This window comes from Sinocyclocheilus anshuiensis, unplaced genomic scaffold (genome assembly GCF_001515605.1).
Source record: "Sinocyclocheilus anshuiensis isolate Anshui unplaced genomic scaffold, SAMN03320099.WGS_v1.1 scaffold447, whole genome shotgun sequence".
Taxonomy (NCBI): Eukaryota; Metazoa; Chordata; class Actinopteri; order Cypriniformes; family Cyprinidae; genus Sinocyclocheilus; species Sinocyclocheilus anshuiensis.
In genome coordinates this window covers 2,501,486-2,521,414 of record NW_015552615.1, presented here as the reverse complement: position 1 = coordinate 2,521,414, position 19,929 = coordinate 2,501,486, and the positions used below count along the sequence as shown (strand labels likewise).

Genomic DNA, 19,929 nt, shown 5'->3' with positions numbered 1-19,929 from the left:
ATATATTATAGATTATTACTATCTATCTATCTATCTATCTAGGCATATGTAGTTTTAATATTTATTTATTGTCAAGCCATGTGTACAGGGATTGAAATTAACGGCTCGTTCTAACACGCCCCCACATATCTATGTCACGATGTGGGAAGATTTGCATAACACCGCCCAAATATTCACGCAAAGAAAGAAGGCATAACTTTTATTCTTGCTGTAGTATTGTTGTTGTCGCCGCCGCCATGTTGTGGAGATGCTGTGTGTTTAGTTATGAAAGCAAAACTACTTTGTTTGGTCTGCCAAAAGAGGACATGACTAGAAATCAGTATTTAAGTTGTATTTACAACACTGTTCCAGAACAGTTCAACCCAAGTATTCAGATGTGTGCAGCGCATTTTACGGAGGACTGTTTCCTGATCCTGGGAGAGCAAAGGCTGTTTCTACAAAGGACAGTCTGGTGCTTCTGACTCACAGACTGTAAGTACGTTTTCATATTTAAAGGATTTGCCACTGACGATTCAAACGCGAGTTTTGAGCAGTGTAGAGTAGTGCTTGTTGTTTGTCATTTCTCTGATCACAAATGCAGACATGGTTTGTTGTTTACTAATGTAATTAAAGTAATTAAACACACACACACACACACACACACACACACACGTCACTTAAATAATTAATAATTAAATAATTAAAATAATTCTAAATAAATCCTAAAGATACTTTACTATGGAAATGTCCATGTTTTATTATTCAATTTTCAATTATTATTATAAATTTTTCTTATACATTTTTCAAAACAAATTTCCTAAAATGTCCATGTTTGTTGTGACAGAGTTTTCACACAAAATATAATTTATTTTTTCCTGTTTATTGTGAGATTTCATGAGATTCACCGAACCTTTCACCACTCTGTCAATGCCAGGCCGAGAAAACACATTTAATAATGCAATCTTCCAGCTTCAACATCTTAACACAGTTAATGGAGGGCCAGAAGCTCATGTGGGGAATAAGCCAGCAGCTTGTGTAAGTGTGGTCTTTTGATGAAACTGCAGCATTAGGCCACTTTTATTTCTTGCTGGAACATGGAAGTGCTGACAAGCGTAACCTATTCTATTATTAGCTCACTAAAACACCGTTTAACGTGCCGTGGGGACACATTTCAGCAGAGAAGATGACAGGCGGACCTTTTCACGCGGGAGAAAAGAGAAAGGTAAACAGCAGTGGGCCGGTAATGGCGGTCTCTGTGGTACGAGGGGATAAAGAGCAGTGACACAGCAGGCCGCCGCACAGATTAGCTTGTAGATTTCCAGTCTGTCCATAAACCTTCATGAACTCAATGCAGCAGCTCAATTATAAAGGAGCTGCATTCATATTCATACTGATCTCATTATACTTAGCAATGTGACACTTTAATGTTATACAGGTAGAGATTAAAGGTAAAGGCAGCAGCTTTCTCCAGTTGAACACTTTCACGATCAACTCAATGGCTTTCTAATCACACTAACAGCCTGAGAATTTATGCAAACAGCATGTGAGTAATTCATATTAAGCATAAATGTATTATATGACAAAATAATCCTATATACACTACCGTTCAAAAGTATGGCATCAGTAATATATCTTTTTAAAGAAATCAATGCTTTTATTAAGCTAAATTATAGTATTATAATTTTTACAATATTTTAAAAAATTAATTATGTATTATAGTTTTTATTAAAATTTTGAATTTATTTTTATATCTTCCATTTTCATTTTAAATGTAAAGTTTCAGTAATTTATTTTTTTTGTCATTTTTATAATTTTTTAATGTCTATGCAGTTTTATGAATTTTTATTACATTTTTAGTTTTTAGCACATATAGTTAAACTGAACGAAAATGCCTTACTACCTGAAATAAAATAAAATGTATTTTTCATTGTATTTTATTTAAAGTAACAATGTTTTTTTTTTATAGTTTTAGTTAACCCTAATTTACACAAAATAATAACTGCCTCAATGGCTAAACTGCTTGTAGCATTGCACAATGTAAACTATATTATCGCTCCAGATATAATCTGCTAAATAAAGCATGAAGATATCAAGATATTATAAACCTCTACATCACGATTTTCTGTTGAGCTGCTTTACAACCATGTGTTCAGTGAAACAAACTATATTAGTAATTAGACTTGTCTTTTGGAAATTTTCTTCAAGCAACTTTCATACATTCATTAGAAGAACTTTTTTGCAGGTTGGATAGTTTTTCCTGTCAGAAATCCACCAGCATCTGCGAGCGATTGCTGTGGAAGTGCAGTTGGCGGTTATTTTTGTCCACGGCTCTCGGAGGTAACAGTATGTGACAGGAGAGGAGGTGGTGAGGAGGTGCACAGGTGTGGCGGCCGCTGCTGTCGATATATACAGTTACGCGCCCACACCTGTCTCACGCAGGCTATTAGAATAAGTGGCAGTTCTCTGAATAAAATTACACTCAGCCTAATGGAACAGCTGATGGTCTATTCAAGAGCCTGATCAGCTCGCCTGCGGGAGGTTCGACGCACGCCGGGGGAGAAAGAGGGAGGAGCAGACACGAATGAATAAAGCTAAGCTGGATTGGAAAAGAGGGGAACAGATAGTAAAAGGTGATAGAGAGGAGATAAAGAAGAAAGGCCGAGACGTCAGTGGAGAGTGCTGAAGAATCACACAGAAGAGCTGGGGAAATTGGACTGACTGCTTTCAGGGAAGAGCGATGCTATTGCGGCGGGTTTCGTGGGCCTCGGGAAAGATTGCTGGAGGATCATGAAAACTGTACGGAAGTGGATTAGAGAAATCACAGTCCCATTTGAATCTTATTGATGCTAAATATAGAAGTCTGTATCACTTTATCCGTTCATCTTTATAGTTCTCTCTATGCTTTCTAGCGTGACATATATATCTCTAAATCGTGATAACATCACAGAGCTTCGAAGCTCAGAAAGCTGAATGAACTTAGCGTGAACTGGATTCATGTATAGAGGCTTTATTAAAACGGAAAATTTGATTGGCTTCCACAGCCACTTTTGAAGCTGATATGAGCATACCTGTGAATGCGTATCAGCTGAAGATAAACTGTTTATTGTGATTCATTTTAATGCATCAGTATTGTCTTTCACATGGCTGTTGTTGCTGTTTTTATAAAGAAATGAGCCACTCGAGGCAATGCACTACAGTGATTTTACCACCATTGAAAGGGTTTTACGTAAAAACACCTCTTAAATGAGTTCAAATAACCTGTATAAATATAGATAATATATGTATATGTGCCTTAAAAAACATCAAAAATCACACTAACCACAAACTATATACAGTGGGTACGGAAAGTATTCAGACCCCCTTAAATTTTTCACTCTTTGTTATATTGCAGCCATTTGCTAAAATCATTTAAGTACATTTTTTTTCCTCATTAATGTACACACAGCACCCCATAGTGACAGATAAACACAGAATTGTTGACATTTTTGCAGATTTATTAAAAAAGAAAAACTGAAATATCACATGGTCCTAAGTATTCAGACCCTTTGCTGTGACACTCATATATTTAACTCAGGTGCTGTCCATTTCTTCTGATCATCCTTGAGATGGTTCTACACCTTCATTTGAGTCCAGCTGTGTTTGATTATACTGATTGGACTTGATTAGGAAAGCCACACACCTGTCTATATAAGACCTTACAGCTCACAGTGCATGTCAGAGCAAATGAGAATCAAAGGGTCTGAATACTTAGGACCATGTGATATTTCAGTTTTTCTTTTTTAATAAATCTGCAAAAATGTCAACGATTCTGTGTTTTTCTGTCAATATGGGGTGCTGTGTGTACATTAATGAGGAAAAAAAATTAACTTAAATGATTTTAGCAAATGGCTGCAATATAACAAAGAGTGAAAAATTTAAGGGGGTCTGAATACTTTCCGTACCCACTGTATACTATACAGATTTTTAACATTTTTGAAAGAAGTCTCTTCTGCTCACCAAGGCTGCATTTTTTGATTAAAAATATGGTAAAAACAGTAATACTGTGAAATATGATCACAATTTAAATAACTGTTTACTATTTGAATATATGTAAAAACGTAATTTATTCCTGTGATCAAAGCTGAATTTTCAGCATCATTACACTTTTAAAAATAAAGGTGCTTAAAAGGTTCTTCACAGCGATGCCATAGAAGAACCATTTTTGGTTCAACAAAGAAGCATTCAGTCAAAGGTTCTTTAATAAAGAACCAGCTCTTTCATACCTTCTTATAATCTGAAGAACCTTCTTTCACCTCAAAGAACCTTTTGTGAAACAGAAGAACCTTTTTTGTCTAAATGGTTCCATAAAGAACCTTTAACATCTGAAGAACCTTTCTATGGCATATTTTTAAGAGTGTACACCAGTCTTCAGTGTCACATGATCCTTCAGAAATCATTCTAATATGCTCATTTGCTGCTCAACAAATATTTATTTTTATTTTACTGTTAAAAACTGTTGCGACTTAATATTTTGGTGGAAAATGTGAATCTATTTTTCAGGATTCTTTGATGAATAGGAAGTTCAAAAGAACAAATGATTGGAAATAGAACTCTTTTGTAACATTAGAAATGTCTTAACTGTCACTTTTAATGCATCCTTGCTGACTAAACAAACTAATTTCTTAAAAACATATTACTGACCCCAAACCTTTAAACAGTATTGTATGTGTATAAGAAGCAGTAGAAATTACAAACCTGTGTGTTGATTCTTATGGCTCCGATGGAAGGGATCTCAAAGTAGTAACCTGTTCAGAAATCAACATAAACCAATAACAGGGCTGGTTAATGTTGACATATTTGCTCTGCACCAAAATATAGTAAGCTGACTAACTAGGCAACAGCTTTAGGGGTCTGTGCGCTACAAACGTAAATGCAGTTCAGAACAGACAAACCTGCAAAATTATATTTAACTACTACCTTGTTTTCAAATCTAAAGCTTTTTTAAAGCAGAATTCACTGTGGCAAATTGTTGATGATAAATGTAGTTTATTCAATGATGAAAGGAACTGATAGAAAAAAATGATTATTTCATTCAAGTTTTGTGAGAGCTATTTTGTCACGCTTGCAAACATGTTTAATTTATAGTTTAGCAACATGCATAATATTCCAGCATGCAGACAGACTGGCCGAGTGCTATGCATATGTTAGCCAGAGCATGTGCTGTGCTGCAGTTTGTTCTGTTCATTCATTAAGCATTCAGAGGCTGATTATTGAGAGAGTGGACACACAGACAGGGTCAATATGGCCTGCTCAACACGTTATTAAACACAAGAGTGTCTGAACAAAGAGCACAACATCTGAGGTGTTTAGAGTCAAGAAACTGTAAGTTTGCCACTTAAAACTTATAGCCATTTTCTCTCAACACACACACACACACACACAAAATAATAATTTTTTTAAAATCACAATATGATAATTAGGTGAACAGAATTGTTATAATGAAAAAAAAAAAAATAAAAATATATATATATATATATAATATATATAAAAATAACTATGGTTAGATGTTTTGTCAAAACATAAATGTATTCGTTTTTTTTTCTTTAACTAATATTTTCCTTTAATAAATATTCATTGATAAATAAATACTTTGTACACATTAACAAATATTTATTAAATATTTAATAAATAGTCATTTAATACATTTAAAATAAATGTATTAAAATGTAATAAAAATGAATTTAATAAAACATTTTTGTTTCATTTCTCTAATCAAACTGTTTCAAACAAAATATACTTTTTTGGTAATACTGTTTTAATGGGTCAATAATGTCCCCAAAATCCGAGGGACAAATAAATAAATAATACATTTTTTTTTTTTTTTTTTAGGTTTTTAGTTAACAATAGTAACTCTGATCCCGACATTATTTTTATGATGATTAAGACCTTTTTCACCCAAAATTCTCAGTTCTTAAAAGCAAGTATAGCCCTTTTCTCTCACCACACACACACACACACACACACACACACACACACACACACACACACGTATAAAAATGAATACTTACATATTTTACATGTTAAAGTATTAGACTAGATATTTGATAGTGACTTTTTTGTATACTTGTGAATTTGTTGTGATGCATTAAAAATCTAACTACTGTACTTATGCCATAGCATAATAATAACTAATTGTAAACATGTTTAATGTTTTTATTACATACCGAAAAGGTCTGGTGTTAAAATAAGACAGATTTATATAATCCTCATTAATATGAATCTACATTTACACAAATTCATCAGAATCAATAAAATCTTGAAACAGCCATTTTTGGTTGACAATACAGATGGATTTGTATTGACGCAATAGTTTTGAATATGCATATTTTCTAAACAGGTACCATGTGTTCTTCTAATTATCTGTGGGCTGAAAACACAAACGAGGCTGAAATCATTCGCATGAACATGAAATCAGTTCAGCCTTCGCTCAGTCTGCTGTTATTGTTGTAAAGGTCACTGAACAATTTCAGTCTCGATAACTTCAGGACCAACATTTTGTGGCTCATTTGAGTTGAAACCATCATTAACGCAGAGGTCGGGTGTAGAGTTCACATCACCATAGGCTGTGAGTGGCTAGCAAGATATGTCTGTGGTTTTCTTGCTATCTGGCATCTATACTAAAGAAATGTCATTGGTTCAATATAAGATAAGTTCTATCAACATTTGAGGCATAATGTCAGGGTACCAAAGAAAATAACCGAGTCATTCTGATCAGCTCTTTTAAACTAGTAATTCACTTATAATGAAAGTAAACAGGGCCATGCACTTTGAGGGTTTAAAGGGGTCATATGACGATGCTAAAAATAACATCATTTTCTGTATTTGGTGTAATACAATGTTTTTACCTGGTTTAAGGTTCAAAAACACATTCTTTTTCTCTCTGCCTCTCTTTTCTATTTTTAAATATTTTGAATAAATAATAATTTTTTTAAAATCACAATATGATAATTAGGTGAACAGAATTGTTATAATGAAAAAAAAAAAAATAAAAATATATATATATATATATAATATATATAAAAATAACTATGGTTAGATGTTTTGTCAAAACATAAATGTATTCGTTTTTTTTTCTTTAACTAATATTTTCCTTTAATAAATATTCATTGATAAATAAATACTTTGTACACATTAACAAATATTTATTAAATATTTAATAAATAGTCATTTAATACATTTAAAATAAATGTATTAAAATGTAATAAAAATGAATTTAATAAAACATTTTTGTTTCATTTCTCTAATCAAACTGTTTCAAACAAAATATACTTTTTTGGTAATACTGTTTTAATGGGTCAATAATGTCCCCAAAATCCGAGGGACAAATAAATAAATAATACATTTTTTTTTTTTTTTTTTTTACAAATAATGTTAATTAGTTTTCCCCCCCCACACAATATCACAATTACGTGAACATAACATTTTTATAATTTAAAAAAATTACTATGTACAAATAGTATTATAGTACTATAGTACTAATAGTACTATTTAAGCATATGAACAATTTTGAAGAAAAGTGGTCAAAACTGAAAATATATTAATAGATATTAATTTTTCTTTGACTAAATATTCATTCATAAATACAGTGTACATATAGCAATTATTTACAACACATTCAATAAATAGTCTTTTATGATTTTTTCCCCCCTTTTTAAAAACATTTTTTCCCTTCCTCTCACTTTTCAAACAAAATATACTTTTCTATTGTTTTAATAGGTTTATACTCAAACTGGCCCCTAAAACAAAGGAATGAATCAAAATGATTTTCTGTGGTAACTGCCATCATGTCCCAAATGTTGGATTAGATAAAGCTTAATGGGTGTTGAACCCGTAACATCTCTTTAAGAAGGCGACGGCCCCTAAAACGACTGCAGATAAGGAAGTCAAATCTAGTTCAGTTAATGAATCAGAAATAATTTAAAAGTCTTTAAAAGCATATCAAAGTCAAGAGAATTAGAGTATAAAAACTAAAACTAAAAAAAAAGTGTTCAGAAGATGTCTGAGGGTCAAACCAATCAGCACGCAAGAAAGAATCTAATCAAATCAATGCGAGTCGCCGGGAATCAAAGAGACCAGAAATTGGCTCTGATTCAGCGGCGGCCATACGAGACTCTGTTTGTGTCAGCGGAGTGTGAACGAGCTCGCTGAGAGACAGCCGGTGTAGTGACAACACACGCTAAGCCGTGTCAAACAAACATGTCTCTCATTGTTGATCCCTTGACTTGGTCATGATTACAAAACGCTTAATACATTTGTCTCCGCCGCACGGGCGACATGTACAACAAAACAATAAGACGCAGACAATCCGATGCAATCCGCATCTTAACAAGCCTGTCAAAGAGCGCTCTGCGTATGTTCAGAGGAAACGTGGCATATGCACGCTACCGTTGCTTTTTGAACGAACCTAGCGGCGGCTGCGAATGCTTTCAGTCAGATACGCTGTCGAACACGCATTCTACAGCACAGGGAGAGCCGCGGACGTGGATGTGGACTTTGTGAGGGTGTCAGGGGAGTTCCTCTGCTGCTTTGTGATATCGGTGAGCGAAATGAAAGCCTGCGGAGGAGACGGAGTCCGCTGAGAAAAGCGTCTTGCTTGATGTGCCAGACTCCGTCCCCTCACTGCCAGTCATTACAGCGGAGAACACGGGACTAATCCTTAAGTGGAAGTGCTTTTGGCTGGAGACGCTGAGAAGTTGCAGATGTGGTTATCGCTGCGACGGCAGTTCCTCTTCGGCTAATTAATTAGAAGGAAGGGAGGGCGGCGGGGATCTCTGAAGTGTTCTGCCACCGTTCGTCATTAACTAATCAGAGAGCTGGAGAGGGAGAGTGTTTGTGCTACAGGCCTGGAATGAACTTGTTAGGTCAGATAGGTCAACATTACTTGAACGCTGTTGACCAGGATGCGTTTAGGAAATGGACAGTTTTGGCTTCAAAGGGATAGTTCACCCCAAAAAGAAAATTTGCTGTTAATTTACTCACCCTCGGGCCATCCGAGATTTAAGTGACTTTTTTCTTGAGTAGAACAGTAAAAAGATTTTTAGCTGAAACCTTGGTTATTGGTGATTCATAAAATGCAAGTCAGTGACTGTGCTAAAAACATATCAAGGAACACAAAATAATACCCGTGGCTCCTGACGATATATTGCGGTCTTATGAAGCGAAACGATCGGTCTGTGCAAGAAACTGAACATTATTTACAACATTATTACCTGTAATCCAGAGCCTCAGACAATGGAGAAATTTTATTATTTTCTACAAACTGGTTCAATTTTAGACAGTTTGTTTCAATGAACTGGTTCAATTCACTAGTTTGTTTACGTAATCACGCAATGACAAAATGTATACGTAATTATTAAAGCACCTAATAATGATGCGAAATGTGGATGTTTTACATGTTTAAAGTGAATAAACTAGTCTTCATCAGTTCACCATGAGAAACCATAAAAATTTTAATTTCGCACATATCATGGTCTTCAGTCTTCAGAGTTTTGATGGAGTAACTTGTAGATCTGTGCTGCTCCAGCTGTTTCAGACAGTTCAGTCCAATTTGGTGAACTGATTCAACTAGTTCACTAAAAAAAGAATAAGTTAAAAAGAATGATTCTTTTGTGAACCGGCATCACTCCGGACCGTTTGTAATGTTGTAAATAATGTTCAGTTTCTTGCTTCTCACTTCATAAGACCACAATACTGTATATCGTTAGGAGCCACGGGTATTAATTTTGTGTTTCTTGCTATGCTTTTTTTATTCTCAAAAATGGACCACTGTTTCAGCTAAAAATCCTCTTCACTGTTCTACTGAAGAAAAGCAAGAGCAAGAGCAAGAGTTTCTTCAATCACATGGTACTGCATTTTCACGTTCTTGGAAGTTTGTATTTTTTGGAAAGTAAACCAAAGATTGCGATTAATAAACCATGATTTTTTGTTGTTACAACCGCATCTCAGTGCGTGCTTGATGGACATATGTATCGGGGGAGACCCCCCCAGCTAACCTCAAGGGGCTAAAGGAAGTTTTAAAGATTAGCCACTATAGCTAGAGTATTGTGGATGGTTGCTAGTGTGTTACTATGTGTTTGCCAAAGTCTACTTAACATTTTAAACACATTGCTACGTGGTTTCTAGGGTGTTGCGATGCACTTAAGTTGGGCTGAGTTTTTTTTTTTTTTTAGCAAGTTGCTATGATGTTTGAAAGAGAGATGTTTGCAGAGGTGTTCTTTACATTTTTAGAACACTGATATGCAGTTTCTAGGCTGTTGCATTGTGTTCCTGCCATGATGCTTCAAATTGTGCCTAACAGCCTGAACAGCTGAAAAGTTCAGATTTTTGAACCAAATCTACATTCTCACTATCTTACCCTTGTTGGCACAGGCGATCCACTGCAGAGGAGTGACGTCATAGTTGTGCTGCCCCACTGAGAACGTGAAAACTCTCACCTGTGGAGAGAAGACGGTTTATTAGATCTGTGTAGCAAAAGGGTCTAAAAATACAGAGTAGTCCCTTAAAGCATTTGGTCCCTCATTTAACAGCATATGTATTGTTTTATCATTTCAAACATGTTTTTTTGTGCTAGAATGTAAGTTTTATATGGGAATGACATCAGATTTATGATCAAAATATTCTGATTGACTGTGATTTTGTTGTCACGTGCTATTTTCAGTTTTAGGAAGGACAGAAAATCTGCTTGTCACTGGAGGTCATTACCACACAGATGGAAACACCGGCATGTTTTGAATTCAATCGCCTCGACTCACTGTTTTGTTTGGCCAGTTGTATTTCTCAAAGATGTCTTGAGCGCGGTCCTCGCCACCGTCTGTGAACATCATTATCATCTTATTGCAGTTTGCTCTCGGAGCGCTGGTCTCCTGTGAGAAACAGAAACAGGAATGCATAAGATTCGTCTGGAGAGTGTCAAATGAGCCAAGTCAGTTTGAAACTCACTGGATCTGCCTTTATAAACAGATGCTTTTGTTTGTGAAAACCCTTGTGCTTTACACTATCCTTGCAACGTGTCATTTAATAATAATAATGGCCACATACACACTGTAAAGTGACAATCACATTTAAATACAGGAGTGAATCCTCTAAATTATTGTTTTGTGTGCATATAACAGTCACTCCTGAAACTGTGATGATTTACACATGATAACCGTAGCAACATTGTGGCGTCATATTACAGCAACCTCTTTATGTTCGGCGATTTTAACTAAACCACCGTCGATAGAGCCATGATGTTTCGTGAAGTCTGCTTTGCAGAGCGCATTCTTGAAGGGTTGCCATGTCCATTTATTATAAGCGATGCTTATTATGTGTCTTTGGGCTTGGCTCATAAAGCGATCCAGTTTATTGATTAATAGGCAGGTGCAGTTCGCTATATTTTGGCATGTGACTAATTTCCAAGATAATGCATTTGGATTTGAGTTTATTATGGGCTTGTTCTTATTTGTTTTACTTTTTGTTTTAGCCAGATCTGGCAACACTAATGAGTCAAAACATACTCGTGATTTCTTGCACCGCACATACAGAAAAAAAAAAAAAAACTCTGATAGATATTTAAATACATAATTAAAAACTAGCTATTTAGTTCGGTTCCGTACACACTGCGTAGAATATCTGTAAATGCGATTGTTATTACTGGTAGTCAATTCGTTTGGAATTGTCACTCCTGTATATTACTGAACTGTGTGTATACAGAACAGGATTAAAGTCAAGTCAAGTCAAGTCACCTTTATTTATAGAATGGAGAAAAAACCTTGGGAGAAACCAGGCTCAGTCGGGGGGCCAGTTCTCCCCCCCGACTGTAAAGGTGCTGTATGTAATTTTTTGACTGTTCTAAATCATAAAAATACCATAATACATTTGCAGATATTTAGAAAACATGCTAAGTTCACATACTTGTTTCATGCTACAGCCTGTTGTTTTGTTTTGAAATGTGCGTTCCGTGTCGGAATGTCACTGTGCGACTCCGCCTACTGCCAATTTATCCAATAGGGTTTTGACACCCCAGGTGGCCAGTTGGAGGAAAACACAGCACATTGCAGTCGTGGAAGCCAAAAAACGGACTGGATCAGAGATCACCGATTCTACCCTAAAAAGCTCCGGCATCCATCTAAAAAGCTCTATGACTGATCAGAGGCATATTCAATTGTGGATAAATCAACTCATCAGTTTTCAGTCTAAAGCTTGTCGACTCCTATTGTCACTTGTGCTGATTCCTGTTGTGTGTCCTCAATCTGGCAACCCGCATGAGTGTTGAGACTGAAGAGGTGAAGGCGGGAGAAACAACTCTTTCCAATATTTTGAATTTGGACCACAGTACTCGTTTTAACTGCTAGCTGTCAATATTACATACCGCACATTTAAGCACTAAAAGGTGAACTGACAACCAAATTTAGCCACAGTGTGTTTGTGGCCAATCTGCGTATGAAGTGTTTGCACTGACATATTTGCACAGAATTCGTTTCAGGCCTGCTTGAATCAATTCACTACACAAATGACCTTGGCTATAACAGTGTCCCATTTGGCAGAGCACTGCACGTGTCCGAGCACTTAAGCATGCGTGTGTGTGTGCGGGCACGTCTGCTCCTCTAATCATACGTCTGCTTTTGTGCCAGCTGCCGCCGACTGTCCTATCTCTGATGAGTTAGCCAAAAGTCCCCTCTCCCTACCCTGTCCAATCACAGCTGTCATTGATATTCGGCCTACGCCACATCACTCTGACAAGATTCTAATAAAGATAAATAATACTGCCACAATTACAAATTTACAGCACTCTCTTCTCAGCCTTCATCAGGAGTCAGAGGGCAGAAATTAAAATGCCTTGGCACTTTCGGATCTGAGAGCGACAGTGAAAGAGGAAGTCAGAAAGAACGAGTGTCTTCGGTCGGAAGAGAATACAGATTCGTCTGTATCTCATCAATCACACCATCACGATCTGTTCGAGCAGCAGTCGGCCAAAACTAAAATGCATGTGATGAAGCCACATATGTGGCCAACAACAAATCTCACAACATTGTACACACCATCAACACACTTCTGCATGGCTATATTTCTTTTGTTCTCAAACATTTCTCCTCAGCAAGATCATTTTGGCCCTGTTTACACTTGGTATTAAGATGCATTTTTGTCGATCGGATCACAAGTGGACAACGCTAAATACAGATGTAAATGGGGTCTAAAACATTTTGAGCTCATCCACTTTTGACCACTTCCAGAGATAGTCGAAAACGCATGTGGTCGAATGCGTTCGAGCAGCCACAAAAGACCGCTTACTTCTTCTTCGTCTTTTTTAATGGCGGGTGGCAACTAACATTTAAGGTGCATATCCGCCACCTACTGCGCTGGAGTGTGGGCCAGAAATGTATACTTCTTAGAGGACAAAAAAAAAAAAACCCTAGCAGGTAAAATTCTTTTCATTAAACCAGTTTCTTTAAAAAAATTAAACAAAGCTTCATGTATCTGATCTTCAACTTTAAATAGATTTTTAAGATTTAATATGTTCACCCCATACTTCTTTAATTCATCTTTTAATTTTATCCTTTGATTTTCGTATTTGACACCTTTACTAATCACATGTTCCGCTGATTCTTCTTCCATTCCACAATCACACATACCTGATGGATGCTTTTTCAATAAATGCATTGTTTTATTCAATCCAGTATGCCCCAATCTCAACCTCAAAATAATGATATGTTCTCTTGTATATCGTCCTGTTGATTTCATTCTCCCTACTTCTTGCGTAATATTGTATAAATGACATCCTTTCTTCCCTTCATCCCATTGTTTTTGCCAGGCCTTCATAATATTATTCCTTATTTTTGCTTTACTTTCAGCTTTACTAAATGCTACTTCCATAATTCTATCATGTTTCAAAGCTTGCTTAGCCAACGCGTCTGCGGCTTCATTCCCCTCAATCCCCCAATGAGCTGGAATCCACATAAGTCTGATTTCTGTTTTTATATGCTGAAGTCTGAACAAAGTTTCATATATTTCATAAACAATATCAGGTCTGTTATAAGATTATAAAGACTGTAGAGACATCAATGTTGATAAGCTATCTGAACATATTACAACCTTGATCATTTTATTTTGTTCTACCCACTGTAATCCCATTAAGATAGCTAACATCTCAACTGTAAACACTGTTAGATGATCAGAAGTTCTTTCTTTAATACTTCAATCATCAACTGTTTAAATCTTAAATTTACAGGTAACTCACCCATCTCCACTTGAATCGCAGAAGCTGGAGAGGTCCTTATGGCCCCACAACAAATTCTCAGTGCTTGATTTTGTATAGTGCTGTCAAACGATTAATCGCGATTAATCACATCCAAAATGTTTTATTTTGGATGCGATTAATCGCGATTAATCGTTTGACAGCACTAATTTTGTATAACTTCTAGTATCTTTAATGATGTTTTCAACGCTGATCTATACACTATACTTCCATATTCTATCACTGGTCTTATTAAAGCAACATATACATCTCTGTAAGGCTCTTCTGCTAGAGCCCCACTCTGACCCAGTTAAGCACCTCATAATATTTAAAATCATCTTGCATTTTGGGACAAGAGACGTTGTAAGTAGCAGTAGGTACAAGCAGATGTAATATTAGTGCGCAATAACTCATGTTTTGACGCCAACAGAGGGATCCGCCCATTTATCCTTCTCTTGACGTAATCAGCACCACGGGGGGTAATCTGGTCAGAAGTGGTCGAAATGGACAGAAGAGACAGATTAAAATGCCAGGTGTAAACGGGCATGTGTCTCCATTGTCCACTTGTGATCTGATCGACCAAAACGCATCTTAAGACCAAGTGTAAACAGGGCCTTTAAGGCTTACTGAATGTCCACTATTGACTAATTTGTCTGATTTTATTGCTCAGAAATATGAAAATAAGCGGACACTTAAATTAAATATAACTGAGAACTCTGTTAAATCTCTGAACGCTTTGAAAAAGCAACATCTGAGCAATACAATTTTCCGCCGAGTTGGTAAGAGGATGTTTTGGCATTAACAAATTTAACTAAGCCAAATCCAGCTAAATCTAGCAAAAAAAAATAAAAACTCTCTTTGGGAACATCCAGGGATCTTCTCAAAGGTAAAATGATTCATAGCTGAAGTAAATCATGTTTTTTATATTCTAAAAATATATATCTATAGTTTTAGTTAACATTTGAGTTAATATGCAAGCCATAAGACTGTAAAAAAAAAAAAAGAGTTGCTTTCTCGAGAATTGAGACTAAACTATTTTCTCATTTATTTCTCAGTCTATCTATTTCTGGAGTTCATAATTTCAAAATGCTTGGAAAGACATGAGCAATTTTATTCAGCAAGGATGCATTAAGTTGATCAAAAGTGGCAGTAAAGATATTTATAATATTACAAAAGATTTCCAATTCAAACAAATGATGTTCTTTTGAACTATTCATCAAAAAATTGTTAAGAAAATGTATCAAAATTCTACTTTGCATCACAGGAATAAATTACATTTAAAATATTTTCAAATAAAAACCACTTATTTTAAATTGTAATAATATTTCACAATATTACTGTTTTTACTATATTTTTGATCAAATAAATGCAGCCTTGGTGAGCAAAAGAGACTTCTTTTAACAACATTAAAAAATTGCACCAACCCCAAACTTTTGACAGTAGTGCATGTATACTTACTTGTCAGTCGGTGATCGAGCTCTTCAAATTAAAGAGAATTAATTTAACATCACAAGAAAACAAACAGAACAAATAATTCATGACCTCTTAGGACTTCTGTAGGTTAGGGCTAGTCTGTAGTCATTATTATTAACTTTATTTAAGGACTTGAATACAAAATTCCAGTGTATCTTCATGTAGATAACTACAGTAGGTAAACATGAGTGTGTGAGTCTTACATTTAACAGCTGGTCAAAGGCAAACTGAAAGCCGGTCTTGTAGTCTGTCGTCCCCTTCGCTTGCATGTTCATCACAGCCTCTTTGAAGATCTTCTTGTTTTTTATGTTGGCTTGGACCAGCGTTGTGAAGCACGGCACCACGGCGTACGCTTTCTCATTGAACTGACAGAGAGACAGACAGCAGCTGCTTCAGCAAGTCCATTAAAAGCTTCATTATTAATCTCCATTAGATCTCACAGCATCATCATTTCTGCTGTTAACACTCGCTAATGGAGTCACTTAAACCTGATTGATTTCTCTCGCAATTCATAATTTGCTTCCACTGCAGATGAATCAACTCGTATGAAACTTGAAATCTATTTAAAATCTATTTCACAACACTAATCATCTGGATGCTTTAATAGTGCTCAAAGCAGAACATCTTTACATATGAGTCCATGCAAAACACACTGCCGTCCGTGTCGTGAGCAGGTGGACAAGGTGTTGCTATGTGGTTTCTAGGGTGTTCTGGGTGGTTACTAGTTTTCTCGCCCATATTATCGTCTGTCAAGTAATAGCCCCCTTCTCCACTAAAAACATACAGAGATAAATATATCTGTCTTGTCTTCCAGGAAAAAAATATATAAACATCCTTAAAATATGATTCTTCTTCCTTGAGAGGCAAAGTTGTATAAGATATGCGTATATATATTTAATTATGTTTATTTTTCTAATAGTTTCATTTTATTCATTTTAAATTTATTTATTGTTTTATTTTATAATTATTGTTTTAAACAGATCTCACTATTTTTTGCGATTTAAACTCAGCTTGCCAAAAAAAGTGTTAATATCATGCATTTTTGCTTCTCGAATAACCTGGTCTTGTTTTAGGGATGTTTAGGTATTTGTACTATATAAAAAAAATACTGATTAAGAAACAGCACAGATCTTGCATGTTGTTGTTATGTGCTACCGTTGAATCCTTACACTAGCACTACTGATTTTTTTTTGACACACAGCTTAAACCTATGAAAGCTTGTTTCTACCATAGGATAAAAAATTAAATAACTGAGAATTTTTTTTAGGTCAGAATTCTGAGACAAACACTCACAATTAAATATAAACTCAGAATTCTGACTTTTTTCTTACAGTTCTGACTTTATATCTCAAAATTCTGATTTTTTTTTCTCTAAATTGTGAACAGGTCAGAATTGTGAGATATAAACTCAGAGTTGCGAGAAAAATGTCTGAATTGTGAGATTAAAAAGTTGCAATTAACTTTTTACTTTTTTTTTTTTATCCCATGGCGGAAACAAGCTTCCATAAATACCTTTCACATCAGTACAGCTTTACTTACTGACTGCACAGAACTCGGCATAAAGCATTTATGTGTGTGTGTGTGTGTGTGTGTGTGTGTGTGAGGAAGCATAGCTGTGAAAATCTGAGGTACATCCGGCAGTCTTGATAACAAGGTTCCACACCGCAGGTGCGGAGGAAAGAAAATGCCAATGCAAACAAAAATGAAACGAGAAATGTTTCCTAAAACTGCCTATAGGAAAGAAAATTCCCTTTGAGATCTCTTTTACTCTTCCTTGACAGAGAAAAGATTAAAGGGAGAGCAAATTGAGTCTTTCTTTTGAGTCGGACTGATTCGGTTCTTGAGTTCAACTCACTGACTCAGTGATTCCGCAGCTCACTGTAGGGAAGATTATCAGCAAAAAATGACTTATATTGCAGTCTGTGCACACAAATCTATAATGGACTACTTTTATGGTGTATTTTTGAAGCTACTGCTATTGCAATTTAATGGAAAGGAGTAATCAGCACAGTTTGAATCGCTCTTTTTGTGTCTCACAAGGAAACGAGGGTGCGTAACGCAAACTAAATTATAATTTTTGGCTGAAATGGCGCTTTAAAAAAAGCCAAAAGGGTCCATTTTGATTTCACGTTACTCTAGGCATCTGGAGGTAAACAGCAGTAAACACACATAGTGATTCTAATGTGGTCTAAGACCAGCGGGCTATAGAATGAGCTGTGTTCCGGCTCAGATTATGATGCTCATTTTGCGCTCTCAGAGCCGGGATTAGGAAACACACACTAAGAGCCCCGGATCAGTCCGGATTACTGGCGTGGGCCTTCCAAAACGCTAATGTTTCATTATGTGTGTGCGTCTGTGTATATGTGCATGCATACTTGTGTGGGTTGCGTTTGTGGGCTGCTATTGTATGATCACAATAAATCAACCCTCTTTAGATTAAATGTTACATTTTCTGCATGTACATTTTCATACAGGTTCAGATTCCTGAAGGATTCACACAACTGAATATTAATGCTGGTGTGGTCTCAAATGTAATCACTATCAATAACAGCATATTCCCACTCAAGCGTGATATATATATATACAAGAGCCCGACCGATATGGGTTTTTTGAGGGCCGATACCGATATTAGGGAGTAAAAAAAGATATATCGGACGATATTCTTTATGTGTATTTTATAGTACAGTACCAGTCAAAAGTTTGGACACACTTCCCATTCCCAAACTTTTGACATAACCAGAATATATATAAATAAACAAATTTTATGCAGTGATAACACAAATGTGGTGATCAAACGCTTATAATGATGTGACAAACATATGTAATGGTGGCAGGGTATTTAACAATTTAACAATAAACTTTATTATCCAAAATGAGTCTGACATCAGTGCACTTAACAGTAAACTTCACTTCACTTTATATTATAAATAACTTTAAAACACAAATAGAACTCTCTTTCTTTCTCTCTCTCTCTCTCTCTCTCTCTCTCTCTATATATATATAACTTGAATTAGCAGGTTTATGCAGGAAGCACAGCTTTTCCATAATTAAACATTTAAAATGAATAAATAATAATAATGAATAATATATATATTTTCACAAATTCTGTGTTGTGTATTTTCTGGTCATCAAATGAACATGCAGAACATGAGTATTCATATTTAAATAGTCTTTTTGCAGTTTAATATTCACAGACACTAGTCTATATCACGATTTGATTTAAATGTACTGACCGGTTTTTTATTTATTCATCAAAAATATGACAAATTTCATGATATTCCGCGTTATATAGTAATTCCGTTTTTATGAATGGATTCTGCGATTCCGTCTGCGTTTGCCACATCGCAAAAATCATAGGGCTCTACTAATGTAGCAAATGAGTATGATAAGCTCATTGTGAGAGTAAGAGACGGGGACATTGTTTATTGACTTTAGCATTGAGTCTCTCCAACTAGGTGACAACGTTAAATCACCATTCAACAGACTCAAGCCACCACCGCACTGCCGTCTATTGGACTGCAGAAAGATACTAACTTTTCAATCTGCTACGTTACTGACTGTACTGACAAACTATGCTGACTTAGGAATTGTGATTGACCGATGTGATAAGCATGAGTTGTGGGACGCGGCGCAGCTGGTATAAACACAAGCATTGACTGAGTGGCCGCGATCAGCGGCCGTGTAGCCGTAATGCGGCGCAGATGCGTGCCGTGATGCGCAGATCAGCTCTAACGCCACTGAATCTGCTGTTAAAAATGAACCATCCATTCATCATATCATCATGCAAAACTAAGAATTAGAATCATTATGTATTGGGACGATTGGGTACGGGGGTCGGGGCGGCTATCAAAATTTAAATAAATTTGAAGCAGTGGACTCCGGTGAAGTTTGAGCCCATCCGGGCATCTCTACACTACACTGACCTGAGTCTCCAGTAGCAAACAATGGATCACGCTCTGCTGGACAAACTAAGTAATTACACCATTTAGAAGCAGTTTATCTGCGTTATATGTTCTGTAAAAAAATTTTCATAGCAGCGGCATATTCGCCGATACAACGTAGTAAACGTATCAATATATATATATATATATATATATATATATATATATATGTGTATGAGAAACTGTTGTAAAACGACAAGTTAGTTTAATTTTCTTGTCAAAATTGGCAACCATCCATCGACAATAATGTAGGAAACACTACTATTCGAAGTAAAGAAAATATGC

The 19,929-nt window shown here is 35.8% G+C and overlaps 1 protein-coding gene across 1 annotated transcript in view; it reads right to left on the bottom strand.

Moving 5' to 3' along the window:
- LOC107666002 (voltage-dependent calcium channel subunit alpha-2/delta-2-like) overlaps positions 1-19,929 on the bottom strand; it is a 256,052-nt gene that overhangs the window by 22,513 nt on the left and 213,610 nt on the right. Inside the window, exons 11-14 of the mRNA XM_016457092.1 lie at positions 15,907-16,068; positions 10,770-10,880; positions 10,373-10,451; positions 4,714-4,763 (exon numbers count right to left, since the gene is read on the bottom strand). Coding sequence (XP_016312578.1) covers positions 4,714-4,763; positions 10,373-10,451; positions 10,770-10,880; positions 15,907-16,068 — 402 coding nt within the window. The remainder of the gene's footprint in view (positions 1-4,713; positions 4,764-10,372; positions 10,452-10,769; positions 10,881-15,906; positions 16,069-19,929) is intronic.